Consider the following 24,695-nt stretch of genomic DNA (forward strand, 5'->3'; position numbering starts at 1 on the left):
CAAAACAATATTAATAAATTATAAAAACATTATTGAAACAATAAAAATATATATGGAAAAATGGAATAAAATTATATTAACTTCTGAAGGCAGATAGCAATTAATAAAAATGGTCTTATTGCCAAAAATACTATATGTAGCATTAGCAATACAGTTAATTCCTGAAAGATGCATTCTTAAAGAAATAAACTCATGTTTAATAACGTTTTTATGGTATCCCAAAAATAATAGAGTAGCTCTAACTCATCACATTAGACCCTGGAAACAAGGAGGATTGAACTTCCCAGAAATAAAAACATATATAAAAGCATCTGTGCTTAAAACTACAATGGACTGGATAAACCCAAATTATTTTGCCAACTGGAAAGAATTAACACCGGCTATATTAACAAATGAATTCAGTCTGTTAAAAAAATTTAATAGAAGACAAATCAAATAAACCCTGGTACATACTATGCATAAGTATACAATATAATATAACAAAACCTTCTAAACCAACACTGAATAATCATTATATCAATTCCTTTAGGAAACTTATCAATGCAAACATAGATCTAAAACTTTGGTTTGACCTTTTAACCCCATTTACCATCACTAAGAGCTTTCCTCACAAAATATATAGGGAAACAATAACCTCCTGGGAACAAAACGGATTCTTATGCTGGTTTCAATGTGTAAATAAATTAAATGTTTTAGATAAACATATGATAAAAACTACTTACAATATTGTAACACAGGACTGGTTAACCTTACAAAGCATTCTAATGTACACTCAAGATTTATGCAGCTTAATTAATAATTCCTCATTTAAAGATATTCCAAATATAATAAGTTTTCTGTATGAATTTATATATAATGTTGTGAAAAGAAAAATTCAATTTCAAATCTATATAAAGAGTTAATAACATATAAAACAATTCCCAAACCATCATACTGGCAGTTCTTAACAAAAGGTCAGTCATTGCAGTTAACAGAAGTAATTAAAACTAACATCTTACTATCAGTTAATTACACCTCTAACACACAGTACTGGAAAATATTTAACTGGAAATACTTACATAGAACATTTTTAACACCAGATAGAATTAAAAAGATCAGTACTACTGCAAATGTTGTTTGCTGGAGGTGTGAAAAGTCAAATAAAACAGAATGGATTCATATTTTTATGAATGTAATAAAATTAAATCATATTGGAATGGAATCAATCATTTTTTACAAGCTTTATTTAATGAATCCTTTACTTTAACTAAAGTATTGATTATACTAAATGTAAATGAAGGTCCCTACCTAAATAAGACAAATATGTATTTGTTATGGACAATACTTGCTATATCTAGGAAATGCGTAACCAGAAGCTGGAATTCAAATACACCCCGACCTTGGAAGAATTCTACACTTTACTGAAGACAACTGCATCGATGGAAATAAAATTCAAAGAACTATGAATCTTTCCCAGGCCATTGGTAAATAATCCTTGGAAGAAAGTTATATCTTTGTTGGACACTCTGCAATAATCAATATTGTATCTCTGATAACTTATCTATTAATTGTATATTTAATAACATACAGTGTATATAATTGAAAGTCAGGCTATTGTAAATATTGTATATACTTGTTTAAAATGATATTTAAAAATATTATGTAAATGTTATTTTAATTGAAAATAAAAAAAATATTTGAGTAAAAAAAAGGCTTTGGCCCTGCCAATTGGAAGTTACATTGCAAACTACCTGATCTCCATTGGAGTGAATGAGTTAAGTCTGTCCTTACATAAAAAATGGGTCATTCTGCAAGGGCTATAGCGACATTCACTGCCTTTATGCATAGGGCTCCTATTGATGACATTTGTACTGCAGCAACTTGGTCCATTCTTCACACATTTGTCTCAGGACAAGCTTGATGTACAGTGTAGACCAGGTGCATCATATGGTTCCACCATTCTCAGGAATATCTTTCGTTGATACCACCAAAGTATTTGACAGCCTAGGAATCTGTCCCAGAGGTTGAACTGAATAAAAATAGACACATCAGATATGAAAGTTATGCACTTATCATAAACTTAGATCTGTATTGCCTTATTTTTGTCCTGTTCAACATCCCTCCCTCCTCCCCCTTCCAATATTGTCATCTACTGCTCCATTTTTGTCCTGTTCAACATCCCTCCCTCCTTCCCCCTTCCAATATTGTCATTTACTGCTCCATTTTTGTCCTGTTCAACATCCCTCCCTCCTTCCCCCTTCAAATATTATCATCTACTGCTCCTGATGATTGGATGGATGTCACCTGTTTTGAGTAGCCTTTCTTTGCTGTTTTTTTTTTCCCTTTTATGACCATTCCTTGTTTTCTTATGGACGAGTATATTAGGTTGGTGATTACATAAACTGTGTGAATGTGAGTTGGCAAACTTAATCTGATGTACTTCAGGGGAACTAAGGGAATTATGGGTGGGGAGGAGTCAGAGCCCTGGATCTACTGTTTCCTAAAGGTGCTGAGGTCAGATCCAGTTTGATCCGATAACCCCAAGGTTGAACCAGATGGAAACAAGGCAACATAGATCTAGCATTAAGTACATAACTTTGGTTTATATACCAACTGAGATGTGATCAGAATTACAGTAAAAATATTGATGTGATCAATTTTCTGAATGATTTTCTGCATATTTGCAAACACACAATTATGCTTTCACAATTGATTACCTTGTCTTTTTTTTTCTTTGAGAGCATTCAATTTTGTTAATAAGCTGTGCAATGAAAGTAGAAGAAGACAACGTGGAGAGCTGAAAAACATGAGTGATACAGTTTTTTGTTCTTGTCTTTATTGTTCACTCAGTTTCTGTGTTGCTGCTACAAATCCCAGGAGTTTAAATTATCTGAAAAAAATAATAATAATTCAGAGCAGAATTCAAACTTTGGTTTCACATATGGTGTAAAGCCACACTACACTCAGTGTAGTTTGCTTAATGTACCTTATGGAAAGGAGAGGTATTCTCATACTATTTTGAATACATGTTTTCACTTACACTCTTGTTATGCATTGCAGTTGTATACATTTTTAATAAGTATTTTACAAAGTATATTTTCTAGTAACTACACAGTGGTCGTTCAACTTTTCTCCGGCTCTGTGTTATACATTTTATAGTAGCTGTGATCAGAACACATAAGAAGTTGAAGTGAGAAAGAAGAACACATTCTGGAATTTAACAGTTTACTGTAATCGCTGACATGTTAAAATGTTTTCTCCAGATACCTGATTTTTAGTTCTACAAAGGGTGTCAGCTTGGCACATTTATGAAACCTTTTTACCAGAGTTCCTTCACCCTGTTAACATTTTAAAAAGTGATAAATAGACCTATGAGCATTTCAACAATTTCATAGTGGGATATAAAAGTATCTCTACAAAGTCTTGCATACAGATGCCGCAGTAGTGCTGGGAGTCAGACAGATTAATTCATTATCTTTCAGGCTAAGTTAATCAGCATGCATTTTTTCCTAAAGAGGTCAAAAATGCCAAATACAGGTGAGTTACCATCTCCTCTAAATATTTTTGATAGAATAGATATTCTGTGTTTATAGTTTGAGTTGCCATCCTGAGCTTGAATCCCTAACTTTCTACAGCTGCTAGTTCAGGAAGTTCCTAATGCTTAAATAAGGAGATAGGTCGTAGTATGACACGGGCAGTGTTTAGTGTTGATTAGATATTTTGCGACTTCCTTCAGAAAGAAATAATGACCAGTCATGGTAGGTGTTCAGATAGAACACTGTTACAGTACATGTACCCGCCATCCATTCCCTTTGGTTGTTACTGTCTGTGGCAAGAGTGTGGTATCTCATCCCATATATTTATTTCCCGCTGTATTTTCCATAGTAGTACCTGACTTAGAGCTCTAAGCTTCAACTTCCAGAGTAGGGTGTAAGAAAGGTCCTAATTTTTGGTGTTTCTGTACATCCTTTTGGTAGATGAAATATGCGAACCTATATCTGCCAATATTCCATCACAGACTAAGAAATCCTTTAGTTACCAAAAATCCACTAAAAATCTAATTAATACCTTGACCTATGACATAAAATTTACTAATGATGTACAATATTTAACTGAAATAGTGAAAAGTAATTGGAAGATCTTACTCTCAGATTTATCTATCTCAGAAGTTGTTAGTGAGAAACCAACTTTCAGATATATAAATTGTATGAATCTGAAAAGGCTTCTATGTAAGGAGAAATTGATTAATACATCCATTGATATAAGATCCCATATGAAGACAGGTACTTTCCCATGTGGTAAATGTTCTTTTTGTGGATACATCTTAAAAAAGCAGGGGCCTTCCCCTCAAGGTACCCACCTAGATATAGTATCCACGTTCTATGCAAACTGCAATACTAAGAACGTGGTCTACCTCGCTAATTGTACATCTTGCGAGGCTTATTATGTGGGTTTGACCTCTCGGAGGTTAAGGGACCGAATCTATGACCACATATATAACATTAGAAGGAATAATCTTAATAATGCTTTGGCATTACATTGTAGTTTTTATCCTGAGCATAGGTTTTCATTCCAGGTACTACAAATAGTTGAGCACAATAGGAGGGAGGGTGACCATATGAACACCCTGGAAACTTTTGAATTAAGATGGATTCTAAGGCTAAAGGCTCACATACCACCAGGTCTGAATACTATAGTCAATCTTCGTCCAGCTCTAGTAGGACCTAGCTAACACTTGGTCCACAACATAAATGGTTATTCCATTTTTTCTAGTTTCTCTAGCTTTTCAGCTTTGTAGCCTTTTAGCTTGGATATGCATAATACTTTTATTTTTATGAAGTAGAAATATATCTTCTCGTTAAAGATCTGATAGGAGTGTCCAATGTGACAGAATCTATATAAATTTAAAGTACCGAAATGGTAAAGTATTATAATATCATGACCATTTAGTATATAACTTGAATATGGCCAATATGAATACCATATAGAAGTACAGTATCCTTTTAATAACATCCAAGGACTTTATGTATATGTCTGCTATAACAGAATTTACATGAGTAAGAAAGCGTGGTTCCCATGTTAATCATTGATTGTTATGTATATTACATCTAATCTAATATAAAATTTTTCTTGAAAATATGTTGGGAACCTATATTTTAGTCTTCCGGACCACTAATTTGAATGCTTGGTTTGGATTGCGTCGTAGTGAAATGCATTACGCTAGAGCATATCCCTTGATACAATCATCTCTTTGTTTGGTCAAGAAGTAAAAAGAGATATATTAGTAATATTGGGTTAGTCAGCTTTCTGATAAACTATGAATGATTAATTGTATTTGATATATTCCTTGAAAAATTAATATTATTTTTAGTTTTAATTTTTGTATTTTAATTCTATGCCCTTTTTTACACAATATGAAATCTATATTTTGTTTACATTAATATGCTAGCTCGTTGTTTTCTCCAAACTTTTCATGTCTTTTGAATAATTTAGCGAACATATATTTTTAATGGCGCTATGTTTGCTAATGAATTTTGCTAATGAATTTTGCTAATGATTCTCAGCATGGTTTTGCCATATTTCCTATGTAGTTGTCCTTTTATATGACTATACAGCCGCATATTATATATGCCATAACTTATTAATATATATAAATAACTGTCTAGGTTGTTTAATTAGCATAGTTTTAGCTAATTATGTTTGTGTTTTTATTCGTTATGGCGATTTTTATACTATGTACTTTGATCTGAGCTCTTTATATTTTATAGCTCTGGTATTACCCATATAACTTATAAATTTAAGGTGAAAACAAAAGGTTGATCCAAATGATAAAATTACTTATTTGTAATGAGGCTATATCTGAAAAATATTCATTATTTACATGAAGGCTATGTACGCTTGTTTTACTATTATTTTTATCTAATATTAAATATAGCCTTTTGGCTTTGTCCGTAGCATTTGCTTATAATTAATATAGCTTACCTTGTGATATCTGTAGACATGACACTCAGTTATATGAGTATAATCTTTATATGTTAATAGGAATATTTGGTTCCCGATTTATTTTTGCAATGATATTTTTTGCAATGATGTTTAGTTAGCAAGAGATCGGGCACCGTACAAGTGTTGACTAAGGCAACTATAAATGCTTTGGTGAATGTTACGTTCCTGACATAGATATCTAAGCTTATATTATTTTTAGTGTTTTTAAGCACTGATTATTTAGTAAAGGCTGACTTAACTATATTTTAGATTGTGCCTATATGCTCTGAGTCTTGTTTCTTTAAACAAAATGACAATGAATTGCAAATGAGTTTATAGAACTGTTGACTTAACTTCTGGGAATAATGAATGTAAAGCGTTAACATACTAACAGCCCTACTTTTTCCAAAAATGGGCATTATTTCCTGCTAGGCAGGATTGTATCTAGCAATCATGCCTTTAATTAAGGGGCATTTATGTACGTTGATATGAATTTATTGCACAAACTTTGATATTATCATGCTGCTGAATTTATGAGTAATTTTATTATGTTGCTTGCTTCAATGTTATACTTAATGTATTTGGATTAGGTATTTAGATGTTGATTTCAGCAAACCAATAATGTAGATGAGTTTAATTTAATTAGCAAAGTTAATTGAATTATTGTAGGTAAAGGATTAATATAAAAGATGTTGGTAGTTTTGAAAGATTGTAACCTGATGAAGCGCAATCTCATTGCGTGAAAGCGCTTGTTCCTGTTTTACTTTTTGTCATTAAATGCTGTTTGACTCAATTCGTGGTGGTTTCAAGCAATTTCTTCATTACTGTTACAGTACATGTACCCGCCATCCATTCCCTTTGGTTGTTACTGTCTGTGGCAAGAGTGTGGTATCTCATCCCATATATTTATTTCCCGCTGTATTTTCCATAGTAGTACCTGACTTAGAGCTCTAAGCTTCAACTTCCAGAGTAGGGTGTAAGAAAGGTCCTAATTTTTGGTGTTTCTGTACATCCTTTTTATATACAAACCCTTTGGCTCATGCAAAGGGCAGACATACAGAATGAGATGAAGAAGCCTGAACTTTGTAGAAGGCTGGACATGCAGGTATCCTAGTGGATATGTTCCATTTAAGAGGAGTACAGTGACAGTAATCACTCCAACTGGAGTGTGCAGCAGTGATCCATGCACTAGTGTCTTGTCTGAACTTGCAGGGCTGTTGCAGTATTTTATGCTTTGGGTTTTAAATGGAAACCTGGTGCCGCTGCTTACAGTGCAAATCTGAGCAAATCTGAAAGAATGTCTGATCCCACTCTTCTGGCCGAGTTGCCCAAGTAATCAGGAAAGGGGTTGCACCTGTTCAAGGGCTCCCCTTAAAATACTCTGGTAAACTGTTTGGCACAGTTATTTGGAATCAGTTACCAAGCCTAAGTTAGGCATGTGTCTGAGAGGTTTCCAATAAGAGGTCCCAGAAGTAGCATTGTTTTATAAAAATTTTCTTAAATCCCATCTGAGGAGCAAGTTTTAATTTTAGTAGATGTTTTTCATCTTACAATTGTTTTTTAAAAGGTTCATTGTAGTTTTAGTATCTTTTTATTGTTGCATTTTTAGGATATTGAAATTATTTTAGTGAACTGTATACTTTAATATGATAAATACAGGTGAAACACTGCTGATTTATGCACATCTTAGTATATTAATGTCAGTGCTGCTGTAAATGGTTTCTTGAGTAGTTCAAAACTGTTTTCTTGTTTATTCTGTGCTTCATTCCGAAGGCACAGCTTGCTATAACAGCTTTCTTAGAGATGTAGTTGTCTGAGAAATGTTATGTATATACTATGCAAGATACTGAATTATTAATAGAAATCTCCATAGTTGTTGTTTTTTTCTTTTGACATTTACACATCTGCTTTGAATTATTCTATGTCAGGATTCATTCTTTGTGACATTAGACTGTGATCCATTGTTTTCAGTTTAGTCACTCATATTTTGCCTTTGATTTTATTCCAGTTAAGGTTATACTGTTTATTCTGTTCAGCATGTTTATCAGCCTGCTGTCATGTTTTTTGGTGTCTAACTTCACACTAATAGATCATCATTAATGTTGGCAACACATTCTAATATATTAGTTCTGCAAGAGCTCATTTAAATAACTTTGGTGCTGTGGAGATACCAAATGGAAGTGTAAGGCAACTTGCCATTCTAAAGGCATATTAAATGCAGAGATTTTAAAACCTTCATCTAGCATTGTCTGTCAGAATACTTAATTTGCACCTGGTACTGAAAATAACTTAACATTTGGAATTGATGACAATACTTGTTCAGGTATGAGCAATATATAATGCATAGAATGTAGTTTCTGAAACTAGTTGATTTGCTTCTACTATATATTTTTTTTAATTTTTGTTTATTGGTGGTATTGGAAATTTTATCACTAGAAGTGGTGTTTGCAATAGCTCTGTTTTAATAGCTTTATTCAAGTCTTGCAAATCTAAAGAAATGTAGATCTTGTCATGCTTTTTAGATATTTGTCTGGTCTCAGAGTGCTTTTATTGATACCCATGCTTCCTATTTTATTTTATTCTTGCTCTTTTCTGCTCATGATATATGTTGTTCCTTGAAGCATGTATGTAAGCCAAAATGTAAATCAACATAATCATGAAGGCTATCTCATTACATTGACTCTGTAGAGTGTTTGTAATAGGTTTGATTTATGACTATTAATGTATACATGCACTTTTGCTTCCACACTGTGAAGTTGTTTATTTACTATTTTTATCTTCTCTAAAGTGGGGAAATGTTTTCCTTAACCATCGCTAGACCTTGTTACTAGTTATTTTTATATTCACAGTTAAGTAATTTCTGATCATTGGCTTTAGTTGTTTCTCTGAATATATTTGCAGCATGCACTTCTCTCTTTTCTGTGACCTCAGTCCCAGTGCTTCAGTAGTACCTTTAGCCAATATTAGAGACAGGTTACTATAGTTTATTAATTCCAATCAGTCCTTGCCAACTATCTGTCTTTCAGTCTTTTCCACTGCTTCTGATGCATTTCAGACTTCACTTTATCACCAACAAGCAGCTCATTTTAATAGTCCTTTTCAACAATGTATGAATATTTTTTAATCGTTCCAGAGTGGTTAATATCTAGCAAAGCTTCCAAACTGATCAAGCATGAGGAAGTGTTTCTTGTCGTGCTTATGTCCACATCCAGTGCATGAGGCTTGAATGTCAACTGCATCATGCTTTCTTTGTACCTCATAGGCTCATAGTTCATAGTTAAGTACTATACTATACTATACTAGCTGCCCATGTGGGTCATTTTAAGCCTAGTCAATTTTTCCTTAAAATGTGAGAATCAAATCCTGTACCTTGTGTTTGTAAGGTAAACACTTCAACCATCATGCCATCTCCCAGCCCTTCTCATGGCTGTTTGTATCATTATTTTTACTGTTCAACACATCCTTGCTTTCCTTCTCATTTTAAACTTTGATTTTACTCATTTTGTCGTACGTACTTCCCTTTTCTCAATTAGTTACTTAACTGTGCTTTTAATTTTATTCACTTTGAATTCATTGCTGTTTATAAGGTCAAGTTTGCTTAACTGAATAGTATTGTGTCTTATTAATGAATCATGCATCTTACCAAATTCACTGTTATTGGATTGGTTATTCAGCTGAGTAATTAAGTAACTGTTGTGTCTGAAGGACCTTTTGCCCTTGTGAAGAACAAATGGTTTATAAGAAGCAGGAACTTTCTGTGATTGCACTAATTCCTGAACTTCTGTCTAATTTTCCTCTTCAAGAATAGTAAAAAATACTTTCAAGACTTCTTCTCCATTAGCAATTTGAAATGTGATATCCTGTACCTTTTCAGACTTCTCAACTGTAATTATACTTGCCATAAAAAAAAAAAAAATTCCACGTCCAGAGCTTCTAGTTTTTTTTTGCCAAATTTGTCTTGCAACAAAAAAGTTCCTGGTGATTATAGTCAAATCACCTTTTTAGCGCAGTTATATACTGCTGCCCATCTAAACATGCACACTGTTAAAAAATGTTTCTTCACATCTTCAAATATATTTCTTCAGTGCTAATACCATGTGGTATATTAGTGCTGATCAGAATACTCTGTAAATATCACATGGTCTTTGGATTGTTTAGTAACTTCCATGAGGTGTATAACTGATTCTAGAAAATGTGCCGCATTATATGCAGTTTTCTGTTGATAAGCAAATGCATTTTTAAATCTGTATTTCCCCATTCCCCATATAATACATGTTAGTGTTTTGCATATTTGTAATGCAGGTATTTACAACAAGCTGTATGTACTAGAAAGGTATTGTGTGGATTTGTTTTACATTTTTGCAATATTCTCTCTTTCTCATTACAGGTAAAAAATGGGAAGCAGATAATGTATGTGCTGAAAACCCCCGATTTGGGTAAGGTATCAAAAGGAGCAATTTATCTGCAGATGGATGTTATCTGGAACACAGTGAGTAAAACTGATCTTTTTATAGCTAATGTAAATGTATATTTCATATCAGACATGGCTTGCTGAATAAAAGCATGTTCCCGTTTTTGTGTTCTTTATTCTGAAAGGTCAAAGCTAGTATAAGAACATTTACACCTCGTGAAAAGCAGTTCATAGAAGACAATCCAAAGTTCTCAAAAACAGTAAGTTTGAAAGAAAAGTCAGTACAAGCTTAACTGTCTGTAATGTTCACTGGAACTATTGTTGAACAAAACTACATCATTCTGATTCTCCTTTTAAAATAGTATTTTTTTTCTTGAATATAATTAATTACAGCGCAACTTTTAAAATAACAATGTTACTGGAGTTAAGAGCAAAAATAGCGAGTTACTAAGGTTTAACAGTATAAAACTGTATGAGCAAACAAATGATGAGAATGGGGAGATTCAGTATGAAAAGTTCTTATAACAACTTACATGAAACCGTCTTGGTATGCAGTGCTTAGACTAGCTGTCAAAATCCATGCAACTTTAATAAACAAATATTCTAAAGCAACTGAATGCTTATACCAGGAAGTTGTGGTTGTAAAAAAATGTCTTCTGCTGTCAACTCTCTATTTTCTGGCTTCCATAATTCTTTCCAGTGGTAAATTGAAGGGGATTGCGTTTTCAGTTCTTCATCATTATCTTGTATGTCTACTAAGCTGCAAGACCAGCCATTCATATGAACTGAAGTGGGTCCACAGTTATTAGCAGAGTGAGAACAGGAGTGAAGACAAGCTTGGGCTGGTTTTAGAGTTAATTCACATACTGAAGGAAGCTTAAGGACTAGGTTTTAGCTATTACCAAGACATCATGCTTCCAATCTCTGAAACATTACTCCTGATCAGTATCTTTTATCCTATGATTATGCACTTTCAACACAGAACACAGTTTGTCACCATGGTAGCACTGCATTAAGAAATTTCTAGGGACAAGACAATATCTTAGAGTAGCATGTACAGCCATTGAAACAATAATAGATGTATTGAGTTTAAGCTGATTACTGACCACCAAGTTACAGATGAATTTCAAGTCCTGAGCTAAAAGAGTAAGAGCAGACACAGACGCCTGAGGAAATTAGAGGTAAAGCTGTGTGTCATCAGTGTAGTAATGGTAATATATATATCAATCAACAATCAACATCCACCAGTGAAAATGGATACATGATAAAAAGTAACGGATCAAGAACAAGTGCCCTGTGGAACCCCACAACCTGAAGGGTAAGGAAGATGAATTAATCCCTAATGCCACCTTTTGGGTAATAGCAGGTAAACCATTCTAGAATAACACCAGAGGTATCACAGTAATTCTCTAAATGGTCTAGGAATAGAATGATACACCACATCAAAAGTTAATGAGAGGTCAAGAAGGGTCAATATAGAATAATGCTGCTGATCCCTTGCTTACTTGTAAGTCATTAAAGACTCTAGTAAGAATCATCTTATTGGACACTCAGATGAGGCCGGACTTCCAGTATAGAGAAGAGTTGAAAGAAAGCTTCCCCAGTCACTCTCTCTTGCAATTAGCTTTTTGAAAACATAGTAGCAACTATTTTAATTTACTTTTTATGCCTTTTTATTCTGTCTAAGTATAGAGTGCAAGTATACATTGTCTAGGATGAGGCACAAGTGTAAGAAACCAAGAAAAGAAGTAACAGCTTCGTCTGGCGATATGCATCAGGATGCACTGAGCCATGAGGATGCCCAACAAGACCCATACTCTGTGAGAGATGAAGCTACTCTCCAGGATGATAAATTGCTTGTGGAGGTCACAGAAGAAGTTAATGAACACTCGAATGCGAAACCAAACTTGCTCCCTCAAAATGTAGGTTTGAGTTGCTGGAAGCATCTTCAGTATACCAAGAGGACAGAGCTAAGTGCAAATACATTAGATTTGCAGGTATATCTGAATAGCTAGAAGAGAAAGACTGTTGCTCTTACATCAGGAGGATGTTGGCATGGTGGATCTCTGTTCTGGAGGAGAATATCCATATTGTTAAGGTGCATGGGGACCATGACAAGGCTTTAGATACTCATCCCCGGCAAATAATAGTGCACTTTAATTTCTTAACAACCATAGGAAACCATTCTTTTGCCCTTCTGAAGGCCAGGAGTAAAATTATGTGCAGAGAGCAGGGTGTATTTTGATTAAGATTATTCAGCAGACACTCCTCCAAAAAGATAAGGTTTTATACCTTTTCAATGACTGGCCAGAACAAAAGGTGTTAACTTTAAGCTAATGTACCCTGCTATATTCCAGTTGTTCTGGCCAGGAGGTACAAAATTTACTCTGATCCTAATGTGAAGTGAGAAAGTACTTGGAGGAGAACCAGAGTGGCCATTGGCCCCCTGCACAATCTCATGTTGACCTAGATGTTCATCAGGAAGAGCAGAAAGTGCCAAAGGGGATTTCTATTTTATCTAAAGGATTATTCTTATGTTCCATTGTTACCATTCATTAAAGGAGAAGGAGTACAGTATTGAAGCAGAGCAGGATCATAAAAAAGTCATGGAGAGCCAGTACAGAGACTGACAATCATTACTCACTAACTAGTTTGATTATTGTCTTAGGGACTTCTGTTTCAATGTTGTCACTTTTGACTATGTAAATTTATAAAGTGTAATAGTTTACTTGCTAGTGGTTTTTGTCCTTTCCTATAATTTCAGCCATGAAGCAGTGTTGATTTAACAGTTGTCATGGAGCCATTTCAGTAAGTTACATCAAGAGATGTAACTGACTTGCTGCACACATGGTAGGTGGTATGCTTCAGAGGTGGGGGGAGGGGAATATTTTACCCTTATGGCATTCCTCTCATATCAGTTAATTTCTTGTTCAGATGAGATTTTCTGTAGGGGTTTAACCATCTTTTCTTCATGGAGAATGACTGCGTATGTTTAAAATGATGTGGAGGGGTGGTGGTATTATTTTCTTAGGTATTATATTCATAAGATTTATTTCTCCTGTAAGAGATTCAGCTATGTATTGTACTCTTTTGCATTGTTGGTACAGTCTGTATCTTATTGACTTGGTTTGCATTTGTAGATGGACTTAGTAACACAAACTGCATTTGTTTATGTTAACCTCAGATGTCTCTGGTTCATATAGAAAGTGAAGTTTCATAAGTCTGGCAGGATTAACTTGCATCAGTAGTTCATATATTCATGTGTTTTAGTTATAAGCTGTTATCCTTTCACTTGCCATAAGCTGGTGGCTCCAACGGAACACGTTTTAGAGGTTGTTGGTTGGGGTGATTAGCCTATTCTGTGTGTTTGTAGTATTGTAGATGAGAGGCTAAACAGATTCATGAGTTCAGGAAGGAATGGAGTGAGGCACTGATCCTGAGTTTTTTCTCTCTCCTTAGTAGAAGTGGTGATTAGCCTTCTTACAAGAAAGGTTCCCAGGCTGACTCACACTTGAAATGGCCAAATGCCCTTTTTAAAGAAGTATTTCTTCCTTTTGTATATAGTTATTTGTTATGTTTTTTTTTGTTTTGCAGGAGTTGCTTTTGTTGCTAGGCTGCCTGCTTTAAAGAGTCAAGCTGTCATTGAATATTGTTCCTTGGGTAAAATGCAAAGCTTTTTATGAACTCTTTTCTTCAACTGATAAGAATTCATCTGCCTAAGGTGCATGGAATCAACTTGGGGGCAGATACTACCATGCTAGGAGTAATGTTTTTAACTTGCTACTAAGTCAACATGGTTGATTTTAGTATTTGTTCCTAGAATCTAAATGGATTGGTTAGCCCTTTGTAGAGGGAATTAATTTCCACTTTCCTGAGAATGCAAGGGATAGATATACTCATAATAAAGAAAACACATTTAAGAGAAAATAACTGCATGCAACTTAAGGTCAGGGGTTTCCCACGTTTTATGTGCAGATTCATATAATTGTGTGTGTGTGTGCGTGCGCATGCCCGTGCACACACAGAGGGTGAACATGAGTGGTGATATTAGTTAAATCTGTTTTTCCTGGGATAGAGGACCTACGTATAGTAGGGGAGATTGTTGTCTTGCTTTTTGGAGAGGGGAATTAGGGAATTAGCCCCCATCAGATTGTCTTTAACCTCTATTTATATTCCTCCGTTTGAGAAACTATCTCAGCCGAGGGATATTCTACTCCCAATAATTCAGGCCAAAGATGGGCCTGTTTTAATTGCAGGAGATTGTATTTGATTGTCACTAGCGGGAAGCTGGAAAAGGGGAGAAGGAAGATCGTAAGGACAAGGGTGGAGAAAAAAACATCGGGGGACTTCTTACGTTCCTGGATTTACAGGCTGTTTGAAGATTGGTATGCCACCACACTTCTGATCCCAAGTACACCTTTCATAGTTTCAAGTGGCAGACGATCTAAGGTAGATAAGACTTTTGTTTCAAAGGACGATGTAGGTGGGCTACAAAAGTCAAAGACTGGACAAATTATTTTCTTGATTGTTTGTCTCTTTCGGCTTTTCCCGGTTAGGGGTCGCCACAGTGGAACTCCAGTCCGCTAATGATTGGCAGTAGATTTTTATGTACTGGCTTGCCGGGCCTAACGCACAACCTTCAACGAAGGAACGCCCATTCATGCATGTTGCCACACAGAAGACGCTCTAACTGAGAATCGAATGGGCAATGTCTAACTGTAAGGCAACAATGCTACCGCAGCACCACCACCGCAGTATATATAAAGTAGGCATTTCTCAAGGACAATGTGGGCCCTTCATAATGGAAGTTCAACAGGTTGGTTATTAAATTGGGCCTTTTTTAGTTTGGTTGAAGGGAAACTTATGCAAGCTGTTGCAGGATATTGATATCTCCACAGCATTGGGATGGGAGAGATTAAAATGTAAACTGTGTGATGATATTAGGTTTAAAACAAGTGAGCAGATTCACAGGAAAGCTCTAAGAGACGTTGGAGCTAAAAAGGCTGAGGTATCTTCAGTTGAGGGGCTTTTAAGTTAAAGCTGAGGGAGATAAAAAAAACAGCAGGCTTTGCTGAGATCCACTGAAAAACAGGAGGATGGATAGAGTTCTTAGAAAAAGAGTGTCTTTGATTGAACTTAAGTGTTCTTCTACAAGGGCTGCCAAATCTTTGCAGCTAGACTTGAACAACATGCCATGGAGAGGTCAGTTTACCAGAGCAGATTCTGTAATTCTCCAGAAACTGTTAGAGAAAACTAGGGTTTTGGATATTTTTGGGGATTATTGCCACAAAGTGTATAGGGCAGAAGGAGTTACAGATGCTGTTATTGGATAGTTCTGGAATATTTTTAATTTGCCTCATTTAGATGATAACATGAGAAAAGACTTCACCCAGGATTTTGCCATTCAAGGAATAGAAGTAATATTAATGAAGCAGTCTAAAGGTAAAACCCCAGGCAGTGATGGTGTTACAGTTTAGGTTTGGTTGCTGTCTAAGAGCCAGATAGTTTCTGCCTGGAAGCAGTTGTTTAATAATATTTGGAATGGGGCACCTTGTCTTTCATGTCAGAAACCAGAGATTATGATTGTCAGTGGGAAAAAAGGCAAGAATCCTGTAAATACTGCTTCTTAAAGGTGTATTATGGTCTTAAGTCATGGTTATGAGGTTTTTAAGGGAGTCTTGGCTCAAAGGTTAAATAAACACATCCCCCAGCTTATGCATCCTGATCAGTCTGGTTTTGTGGGGGGACGGACACTTGACAATATGTGAAGACACTTGATTATTCATGAGAAGGAAGATCAAAAGGACAAAGGTAGGAAAAAAAAAAACATTGGGAGACATACTGTCTGAACATGGAAAGTGGACTTGGAAAAGGCTTTTGTTAGGGTGGAGTGGGCATTTCTTTTCCAAGTAACGAGTTATTTTCAATTTCCTGACAGTTTGATTTGGGTCCTAACTGACCTGTACTAAGGGGCTGTCACGGAAGTTCAAATTTCGGTATGTTACCCAATATTTTGTCGATCACCAGATGCACCAGACAACGATGTCCCCTGTCCTGCAAATCTTTGCTTTTTATATAGAGCCTCTAGATGCTACTATTCGGAAGTCAGTGATTAAGGGATTACTTTAGGCTTATTAGACTCGAAAGTGTTTGTATACACAGACAACACAGTGGTATTGCTAAGCAATCTGTGAGAGGATGAAGTGCTGTTCAAAATCCTTAAAGTACTTGGGACAGTCTTGAGGTACAAAATCAGTGAATCTACAACTAAGGAAATATGGGTTGCTCTTCGACATTGAGACTTAACTCTAGCTCAGAACCCAAGTTGGTTGGCATCTTGTCTAATCAAATATTTATGGGTGTGGTCGGGTAGTTCCTGTGAAAACTCCAGTGCCACCACATTGAATAAAGTCTTTCAGAATATTAATAAAAATCTGTCCAAACAGAAATTACTTAATCTGCGACTTGACCAGAAGGTTCAGGTTGTTCATTGGCATGTACCATTTCATCTGCTTTATTGGGCCTTTGGACCCCCATGGGGAAAAAGGAATTACCTAGGCAAAAAAAAATTGGATAAAAGATTTTTGGGGGGCAGAGTTGGGATAAACTAATTTTTCCCCAAAAATTGGAATACTTGGCATTGTCAGATCCAGAGACTTACCTTTCTGCAATGTTTTACTCATTGATAGTCTCTAGCTCCTTTTTGGCTGACCCTACTATGTGGATTCAAATGCTTAGACAGAAGAATGAGTGGTTGGGAGGACTTGATATATTTGATGCTTTTTGGGAAGAATGCTCAGCAAATACCCCATACACATTTGGACATGGTATTGACTAGGATGAGTGGGATTTTTAACAGGGCTTTCTCAAGATGGAGGGTGGCAATCCTCCCATTATCCACCTCCTTTGGGGAAAGTAGAAAGAGATACAGTGGGTCCTTTGTGGAGTCAGCTATTGACTAAGTTGAAACGTGTTCAGAACAGCTGATGAATGTGAGCAGAGTACTGAGCTGGGAAGAAGCCAACATAATTTTGATCTGCCTTACAGGTCTCATTTTTATTTTGTGCTAAAAGAAGAAAAATTAAAAAAAAAAACTTCCCTGGGCCACTATATCAAATAATGGTAAGCCCATGTTAGTTAGTTGGATTACAAACTGCAGACTTAATGGCCAGATTAATTTTTCAGTTGTGTCACGTCTTCAAAAATTTGCAAAAAAGGGCTAAGAATGATGAATAAATGGAGTAGTTTTTTGGAAGAGATATCTCTTTTAAACATTGGGCCGAAATTTGTCAGGCTATCAATAGACTGAGGAAATTCAGAAATTTTGGCTGAAGTGCTTGCATAATTATTTTTATACTCTAGACACTGTAAGTAATTTTTTACCAGGTGCAGACGCAGGGGTACTGGAGATGTGGAAAGGGGCAATTGGGAGATTGGCAACATATGTTCTGGGACTGTAGGGAATTAGATGTGCATAAAATGGAAACTGATAAGTTTACCAGAATAGGTTTTGGGGACAAAAAAGGGCTTACAAAGGATAGTTTTTTTTTAAATAGATTTGGATGTTGAGGTAGGAAGTGTAAAGGGGGGGGTGGTATTGGAGCACCTTCTACTTCTCAGAAAAAGACTGATCACTAAGCTCTGTAAACAGATAAGGAAACTGGTTGGGTGTGATTTGATTGCAATGACTGAGCAATGTAAGGTAGAGGAGGAAAGGCTTGATGGGACAGATAACAAAGCAAGACTTGCAAAATGGTCATGTTGGGACAGATTTAAAAATAGTTTGCAAACCTGATATAGCTACTATTGAGTAGTGGAGCACATCATATTTTTGGAAGCTTTTCTAGTATTGTAATGTAGAATAGTTTTTTTTCCTATTTCTCTTTCCTTTTTGTGTTATACTTTCCCTTTTACTTTATTGGTTTTGATTTTTTAGGATTTTAATTTTTCACAATAGGCTACTTTATACATTAGAATAAATGGTCAAATGGGAAGCGTGATTAACATACATTCATAGTGAATGTTCTGGCCATATAGATATATGGAAGGAAGATGGTGCAGTAGCTTTGGATAGTAATTAACAGGTTTATTTTAAAAAGTAAAGCAGATATGGTGATCACAGAAAAGTGCAACCTCTTTACTATGCAGTTACAGTCTTAGATGCACAATGAATAGTTATATTTGTACACAGAAGGGAACACTGCTGTTTATTTGTAGTACATATAGTTTTGTGGAAATGGTTTCTTGAAAATGAAATCAAACAGCAAATAAATGGACACAATCAAAATTGAATGTTTAACGTTCGACATTTAATAGGCAAGAACTTGTGACTGTAAAAGTGGAAAAGTGTTGTGAGTATCAAATTTGAGGGCTGTACTTTTTGAATTTTTCTGTATCACTGTGATATGGGGATGAATGAAATGTTAGCTATGTATATGCCTGGATTAGTACTTGGAGTGGTGAACTTGATAAATGTATTGCAGACGTATGGTCAGTTTATTCAGTAAACTCTGTTAGTTATTAAAGAACCATTTTATACTGTGCCTTGTTCAAAATCCAGACAGGAAAGGATCACTGATGTTGCAGCCATTTTGCTGGGATTCTAGCTGAAAGTACACTACCTTCTGAAGGACCTTACCAATAAAAGGAAGGTTTAAGACTGGATTATAGATGTCCAGGTTATCGGCATCTAAACTAGATTTGTTTAAGAATTGGGATAACTAAGGTCTGCTTTAACTGCTGTGGAAAAATCTCCATCTCTGGTAAGGTGGTGACAGTTTGAAAGAAAATAGAATTGAAGACCTGTGTTTTAGTAAATAAACTAGATGAGATAAGATAACTTTGTTTGACGGAGACTTAATGGGTACAAGCTTCTGGGACAGAGTGATATCTATTATTATTATCATTATTATTACTGGAGGAAAATAGTCATTAACTGAATTACTGCATATATTTAAATATGAGACAAGACTTGAATATGAATGTCACACATTAATGTTTTCTATATGACTAGTTCCAGGTTATCTCCATGATGAAAATAATTAAGATTCTGCTAGCAGTCTAGGTGGTTGCTGCCTTACCCCCCCCCCCCCCCCGTTTATGTGGGTTTTCTTTGGGTACTCCAGTTTTCTTCCACTTTCTAAAAATGTGTATTAGGGATTTTATTGCCCTTAAGTATTTGTGTGTGCTCTGTAATATGGAAGAAAGATCTGACAATCTTCTGTTGTTTCTCCCCCCTTTGCCATGAAACCCCTGTGGATGTCAGTGGCTGTCCAGGGTGTCACTCTAGGAGTTAGCTGGGAGTCATAAGGGAGCAAACAAGTGAGTAGGAAATCTACATATGGCAGCAAAGGTCAGAATTAAAAAAAATACTGCTTGATAATTTTACATCTGTTTGTTAAAGGCACCGTGTGGAGTACTGGTTTCCTGACCAGGATTAGTTTCTCTACCTTATTGAGTGTTTGATAGGCTTCAGCTTTATACTTGTGGTATTATTAGTCTAAATACATTCAGAGTTTAAAAAACTAATCAAAAGAATAATTCTACAGTTATTTTGAATAGTTAATTGGACAAAGAGCTATTTCCTGTACTGCTAACTGATATTAAGTCATCTGGGTCACAGTCTCACCATTATCTCTGTGTGCCACCAAGACAGACCTATGCTATAAATCAGGAAAAGAGTTAATCAGTAGGTTGACCAACTGTGTAAGATCAGCTGTTATGGATTTGTGTTTTTCTGTTTTATACTCTCTCTCTCTTTTACCATAAGCATTATTTTAGGCTCATAGGTTCATAGGTAAGTACTAGACTATCTGCCCAAGGGCATTTATAAGCCTAGCCAGAATGTGTTGGTTTTCGCCATCCCCTTAGATTAGTTCCCTGTGCCTCTGTCCAGCAGAGCCATTAATTCCCTGCGCCACTGTCCAGCAGAGCCACTGCAGTGATCCCTGGGGTAAATTTTGTTTCCCATCCACCTGTCAAGGTTTCTCTTGAAGAGTGTTAGTGAGGGGCTCTGCCTGATGTATATTAGAATCCTGTTCCAAAGCATGGGGAGCCTCTGGGATAGGACTCTATCCCTCCAACATGTCCTGTTTATCTTAGTGGTGAGGTTTATATCTGTAGAGCGTGTCCTGTTTATCGTTGTGGTGAGGTTTATATCTCTAGAGCATGTGGCTCTCCGGGATTGGGTTTTTTTTTAGGTGGAGCATGTCCATCAATTCTGGGTTGGACATGGCCTTGTATGTCTGGCAGAGATCACCTCTGAGTAAGCGGTATGCAACCGAGTACAGCTGGAGTTTCTTGAGTCAGGCATAGGGCATCTGTTTGAGGCCAGTAATCCTTTTAGTGTGGTACTTTTGTGGTCTTTCCAGCTGTTCCAGGTGTCTTGTAAGGTGAATCCCAAATAGGGCATTGTATTCTATAATGGGTCTAATGAGTGATGAGTAGAGAGGCACAATAACCTCTTTTGTTCTAGATGCGAACTCTTTTGTGATTAAGTGGGCCACATAGAAGGATTGTCTAACCACCTTGGCAATATGATTATCAAAGGTGAGATTACTATCTACTTGGGTCCCCAGATCCCTTATTACATTTTCTGTATTTAGGGGACTACCACCTTTGTGGTAGTTCACGGGTACTTTGTTTTTTCCAAAGGGGAAGACTATGCACTTTTTGGCATTTAGCTTGAGGCCATGATTTTGACACCAGGTTTCCGTCTCAGTGAGACCCATCTGGAGGGTGTCTGTATTAGCCGGAGAATCAGTTATGGCCCCTAGTTTGCAGTCATCTGCAAACTTGGTTAGCCATAGTCCTCCTATGCTTGCCTGTACCTCTGAGAAGTATATACCGAACAGGAGGGGTCCTAGGACTGAGCTCTGGGGGATGCCACTTGTAACCGGTTTAGAGTTGGACATAGAGCCTGCAACTCTCACCATGTGGGTTCTATCCATGAGCCAGTTGGCAACCCATCTTGTGACGTAGGGGTTTATGTTCAAGCTGGTGTTCTACAGTACTAGAATGAAGAATGGTGTTGAAAGCCTTTGCGAAGTCTAGGTAGGCTGTGAGGACCTCCTTTCCCTCGTCTAATGCCTTGTTAACCATCTCAATGAAGTCCACCAGGTTTAGGAGGCATAATCTGCCCTTAAAGCCAAACTGGGTAGGATCCAAGGTTTGGAGGTTCCCAATGTCTCTGTTAACGAGTTCCATGATGATGCTTTCCATAGCCTTGCAGACCAGGCTAGTCAGGCTTATAGGGCGATAGTTCCCGGGATCCGTTGTGGCTCCACCTTTGTGGAGCAGGATAACTGTTGCTGTGCGCCACTCTGTGGGTACATAGCCTGTACAGAGGCTGAGTTTGAACAGTGTGTTTTGGTGAGGGGTTAGTTCATTTTGGAGCTCTTGTAAGACACAACCTGGGACACCGTCCAGTCCCATTGAAGCTGTGTTTTTGGCTTTGGATAGGGCTGTTTTAACCTGTGTGTCGGTGATTGACTCTTTGCTGTAGTTGCTGTTTATCAATTTCAGTAGCTATGCAAATATGTAGCACCCATTTTACAATCAAATGTGGCTGTATAAAGTGTTTTCCGTAATACTTCTGCAGTTATGCCATATATAGTTATGCTTATTTGTGATTCTTCTAAATCCTTAAAAACTGCTCTTTTATTTAACTTAAGTTACATGCCTCTTGACAGAGTTGTCACCTTGGACATGCAGAACAAATCTGCACTTTTTGTTTTGCTACACTAGTTAACATCTGACATTTCTGTTAATGTCTTTAAATCATTGTAGTTGTCATTGATCTGAAAAGTGTTAAATTTACTCTACTTCCTTCTGAAATAAATGAAGGAAAAAATATTTTTGCCTTTTGAAGTCTTTTATCGATTGGTGCTACTGGCAGGTCGAACTTCATTAACTGACTTGATTTTCAGGTCTGCAAGTTCCCTGTGTGGGTGGCAGTAGTTGGGTAGTGTTTGTGTTACAGTCTTATGTTAAGTGTGATGTTTTCCACTTGTGTTTTAGTTGTCAGAAGCGTATTACAGAAATAGTGTTAAGGACAGCAGTCAGCAGCTGACAACTTAAAATGAGCCTTTTTTTTTTACATCCAATTTTTGGCTCGATCACAGCTGACCATCAGTTGTTTCCAGAACTTGTCCTTGTTCATTTAATGTAATAAACCCTCACAACCTCTCAGGACTTAACTCTGATCATGTCTGAAGCCAGAGAGAGGACTGAGTCATCCTGGGGGTGCATCATACTACTGCTGAGGGAGTTTTTTTCCCCTTTTTTCCCCTATCCTCTGTGAGTGCCTAGGTGGGATGTGCAGTGGCTGTCAGTGTTGCACTTCCCCTTGCATCCATAAGGGGATGATGTCAGCCAGACCGACTTGTCTCAGTCAGAGGTAGCACCATGTGTTTTTTGCCTGTCTGCACCAGGAATCTCAGCCCCGTAGAGGATAGGCACACTTATCTTCCATACCTTTTTCCATCAAGCACCCAAGCCGATATTCTTACTTGGATCTGCTGTGGTATTTAGTATACTTACTTGTGGCAGGCCAAGCAACTTTGCTGTAGGATGCAAAAACATGGATCTGAGGAGAGCTGCCAGACACTGAAGTCTCACATGATCAGATCATTTTAAAGTTAGGAACAAGCCATTACTTTTAGACTTCATCTTTATCCATATGGGAGTGTTGTGGAACATCAGAACAAGTTGGCTGTATTCTCTTTATTTGTCTTATCTATCTGTTTTGAGAGTAGGACTTTAATCTCTTTGTGTTGAGCTTGGGAATTGGATCGAGAGGAGTGTCCACTGTACTGAATATTAAGAGAATAATGAACATACCACAACTTTTGTGTTCCTTATTTCAACTAAATGTAATGAATTCTGGAGCAGAATTTGCTTCCTGAAATCTACTTTGGCAATTAAAGCGGATCAAAACATCTACATAACATTATAATATATAATGGCAGATATCAAAAAGTATTTATTTTTGCAGAGACCTTACCCCTGCACCACCCCCACTCACAAAATATATATGAACTCCATAGCCACACACCACTGGGAAGGGAGAAACTTTCCAAAAGAGTGTACAAAGGCTTGAGGAATCACTGTTTTTATTGTAACATGAGCCATTTCTAAGATATTGCTTCTCAAGGAAACACAAGACAGCTATTGAGTCATAGTGTAAAGGCTGTTAGGGGAGGGAGGTCAGATACCAGAGTTTAGTGAGAGAATCACCCTTGCAACAGTAGTAATTTGTTGTGTATGGCACAGACATTATTATGTGCTAATTTTTATAGCTTGGTTTGTGCTCTGGCAGTCATCAGTTGATCTGAATGGGAAGCTTTTGTGGTAGACATAGTTAGTGTATGTCCACACTTGTGATAAGGAGGTGGTAACCATGAGCATCCTTTCAAGAATTTATGCTGTAGTTGCCTTTAAAATAATGCAGCACTAGGGATTGGAGGGAAGTGGATGAATAGGAGTGGGCTTAACAAATGTGCAGCCAGTCTCAGTGGGGGTCTGTCTCCAAAAGTAGCCACATGTATGTGGCAGGTACTACTGCCTGCAGTCTCTCTCTAGAAAGAAGAACATTTAAGCTGCAGTCTCAGACTTATCACAAGAGTTTTGAAAGTGTGGCCTCAGCCACAGATGTGAGCTTCGACTGACATTGTCAACCGGATTGCTGTGTCTTGAGAACACTATCATGTCTATTATGACTGTATTTTGTGTACAGTGCCAGGGTCAAATTGTGGTATAACTGTTCCAGGAAGATTAACAAAGAAGGCAACATAAATATCTCCCAGAGGGAGTGGGTTAACCTGATAAAGTTAAACCATGCAAATGTGGAAGTGTACACATCATTTGATGGCTGAAGAGACACATTGTAAATTGGTGGTCATTGGTAGCTAGTCAAAGTGGAAAGCGTGAGTATAAATTGAAAGTGGCAACAAATAATCATGTGTGTTTGATCATTGTGACTTGTATTCCGGGAGTGTGAGTACTTTTTTTCCCTTTTGTTAACCAGATTTACCCAGTAGGCAGAGGTGTCTGTGTTTTTCTTTTTTTTCCTGGGGTGACATGGAAGAATAATTTGATTTGCAAATAGTCCCACAGATTGCAACTGAGTATAGAGCAATTCAGACCCAGGACCGGTGTTCAAGTGGTTATTCAAGAAGTATACTCATTCTAATATTAGAGAGTATGAAGCATATGTAATGAGCATCTCCAGTTTGAAGAATATAGTAATGATATTACATGCCAGATGCTTAGCAATACTGAAGTACTTGGTGGAAAACAGGGATCCCTGTCAGAAATGCAAAAC

The 24,695-nt window shown here is 36.7% G+C and overlaps 1 protein-coding gene across 1 annotated transcript in view; it reads left to right on the forward strand.

Annotated features, from left to right (window-relative positions):
• The window catches only part of MCTP2 (multiple C2 and transmembrane domain containing 2), a 2,216,888-nt gene that overhangs the window by 1,361,705 nt on the left and 830,488 nt on the right, over positions 1–24,695 (forward strand). The window contains exons 14-15 of the mRNA XM_044081878.1: positions 10,349–10,450; positions 10,558–10,632. Coding sequence (XP_043937813.1) covers positions 10,349–10,450; positions 10,558–10,632 — 177 coding nt within the window. The remainder of the gene's footprint in view (positions 1–10,348; positions 10,451–10,557; positions 10,633–24,695) is intronic.

Source organism: Protopterus annectens, chromosome 8.part1, assembly GCF_019279795.1.
Source record: "Protopterus annectens isolate FY-2018-M chromosome 8.part1, PAN1.0, whole genome shotgun sequence".
Lineage (NCBI taxonomy): Eukaryota > Metazoa > Chordata > Ceratodontiformes > Protopteridae > Protopterus > Protopterus annectens.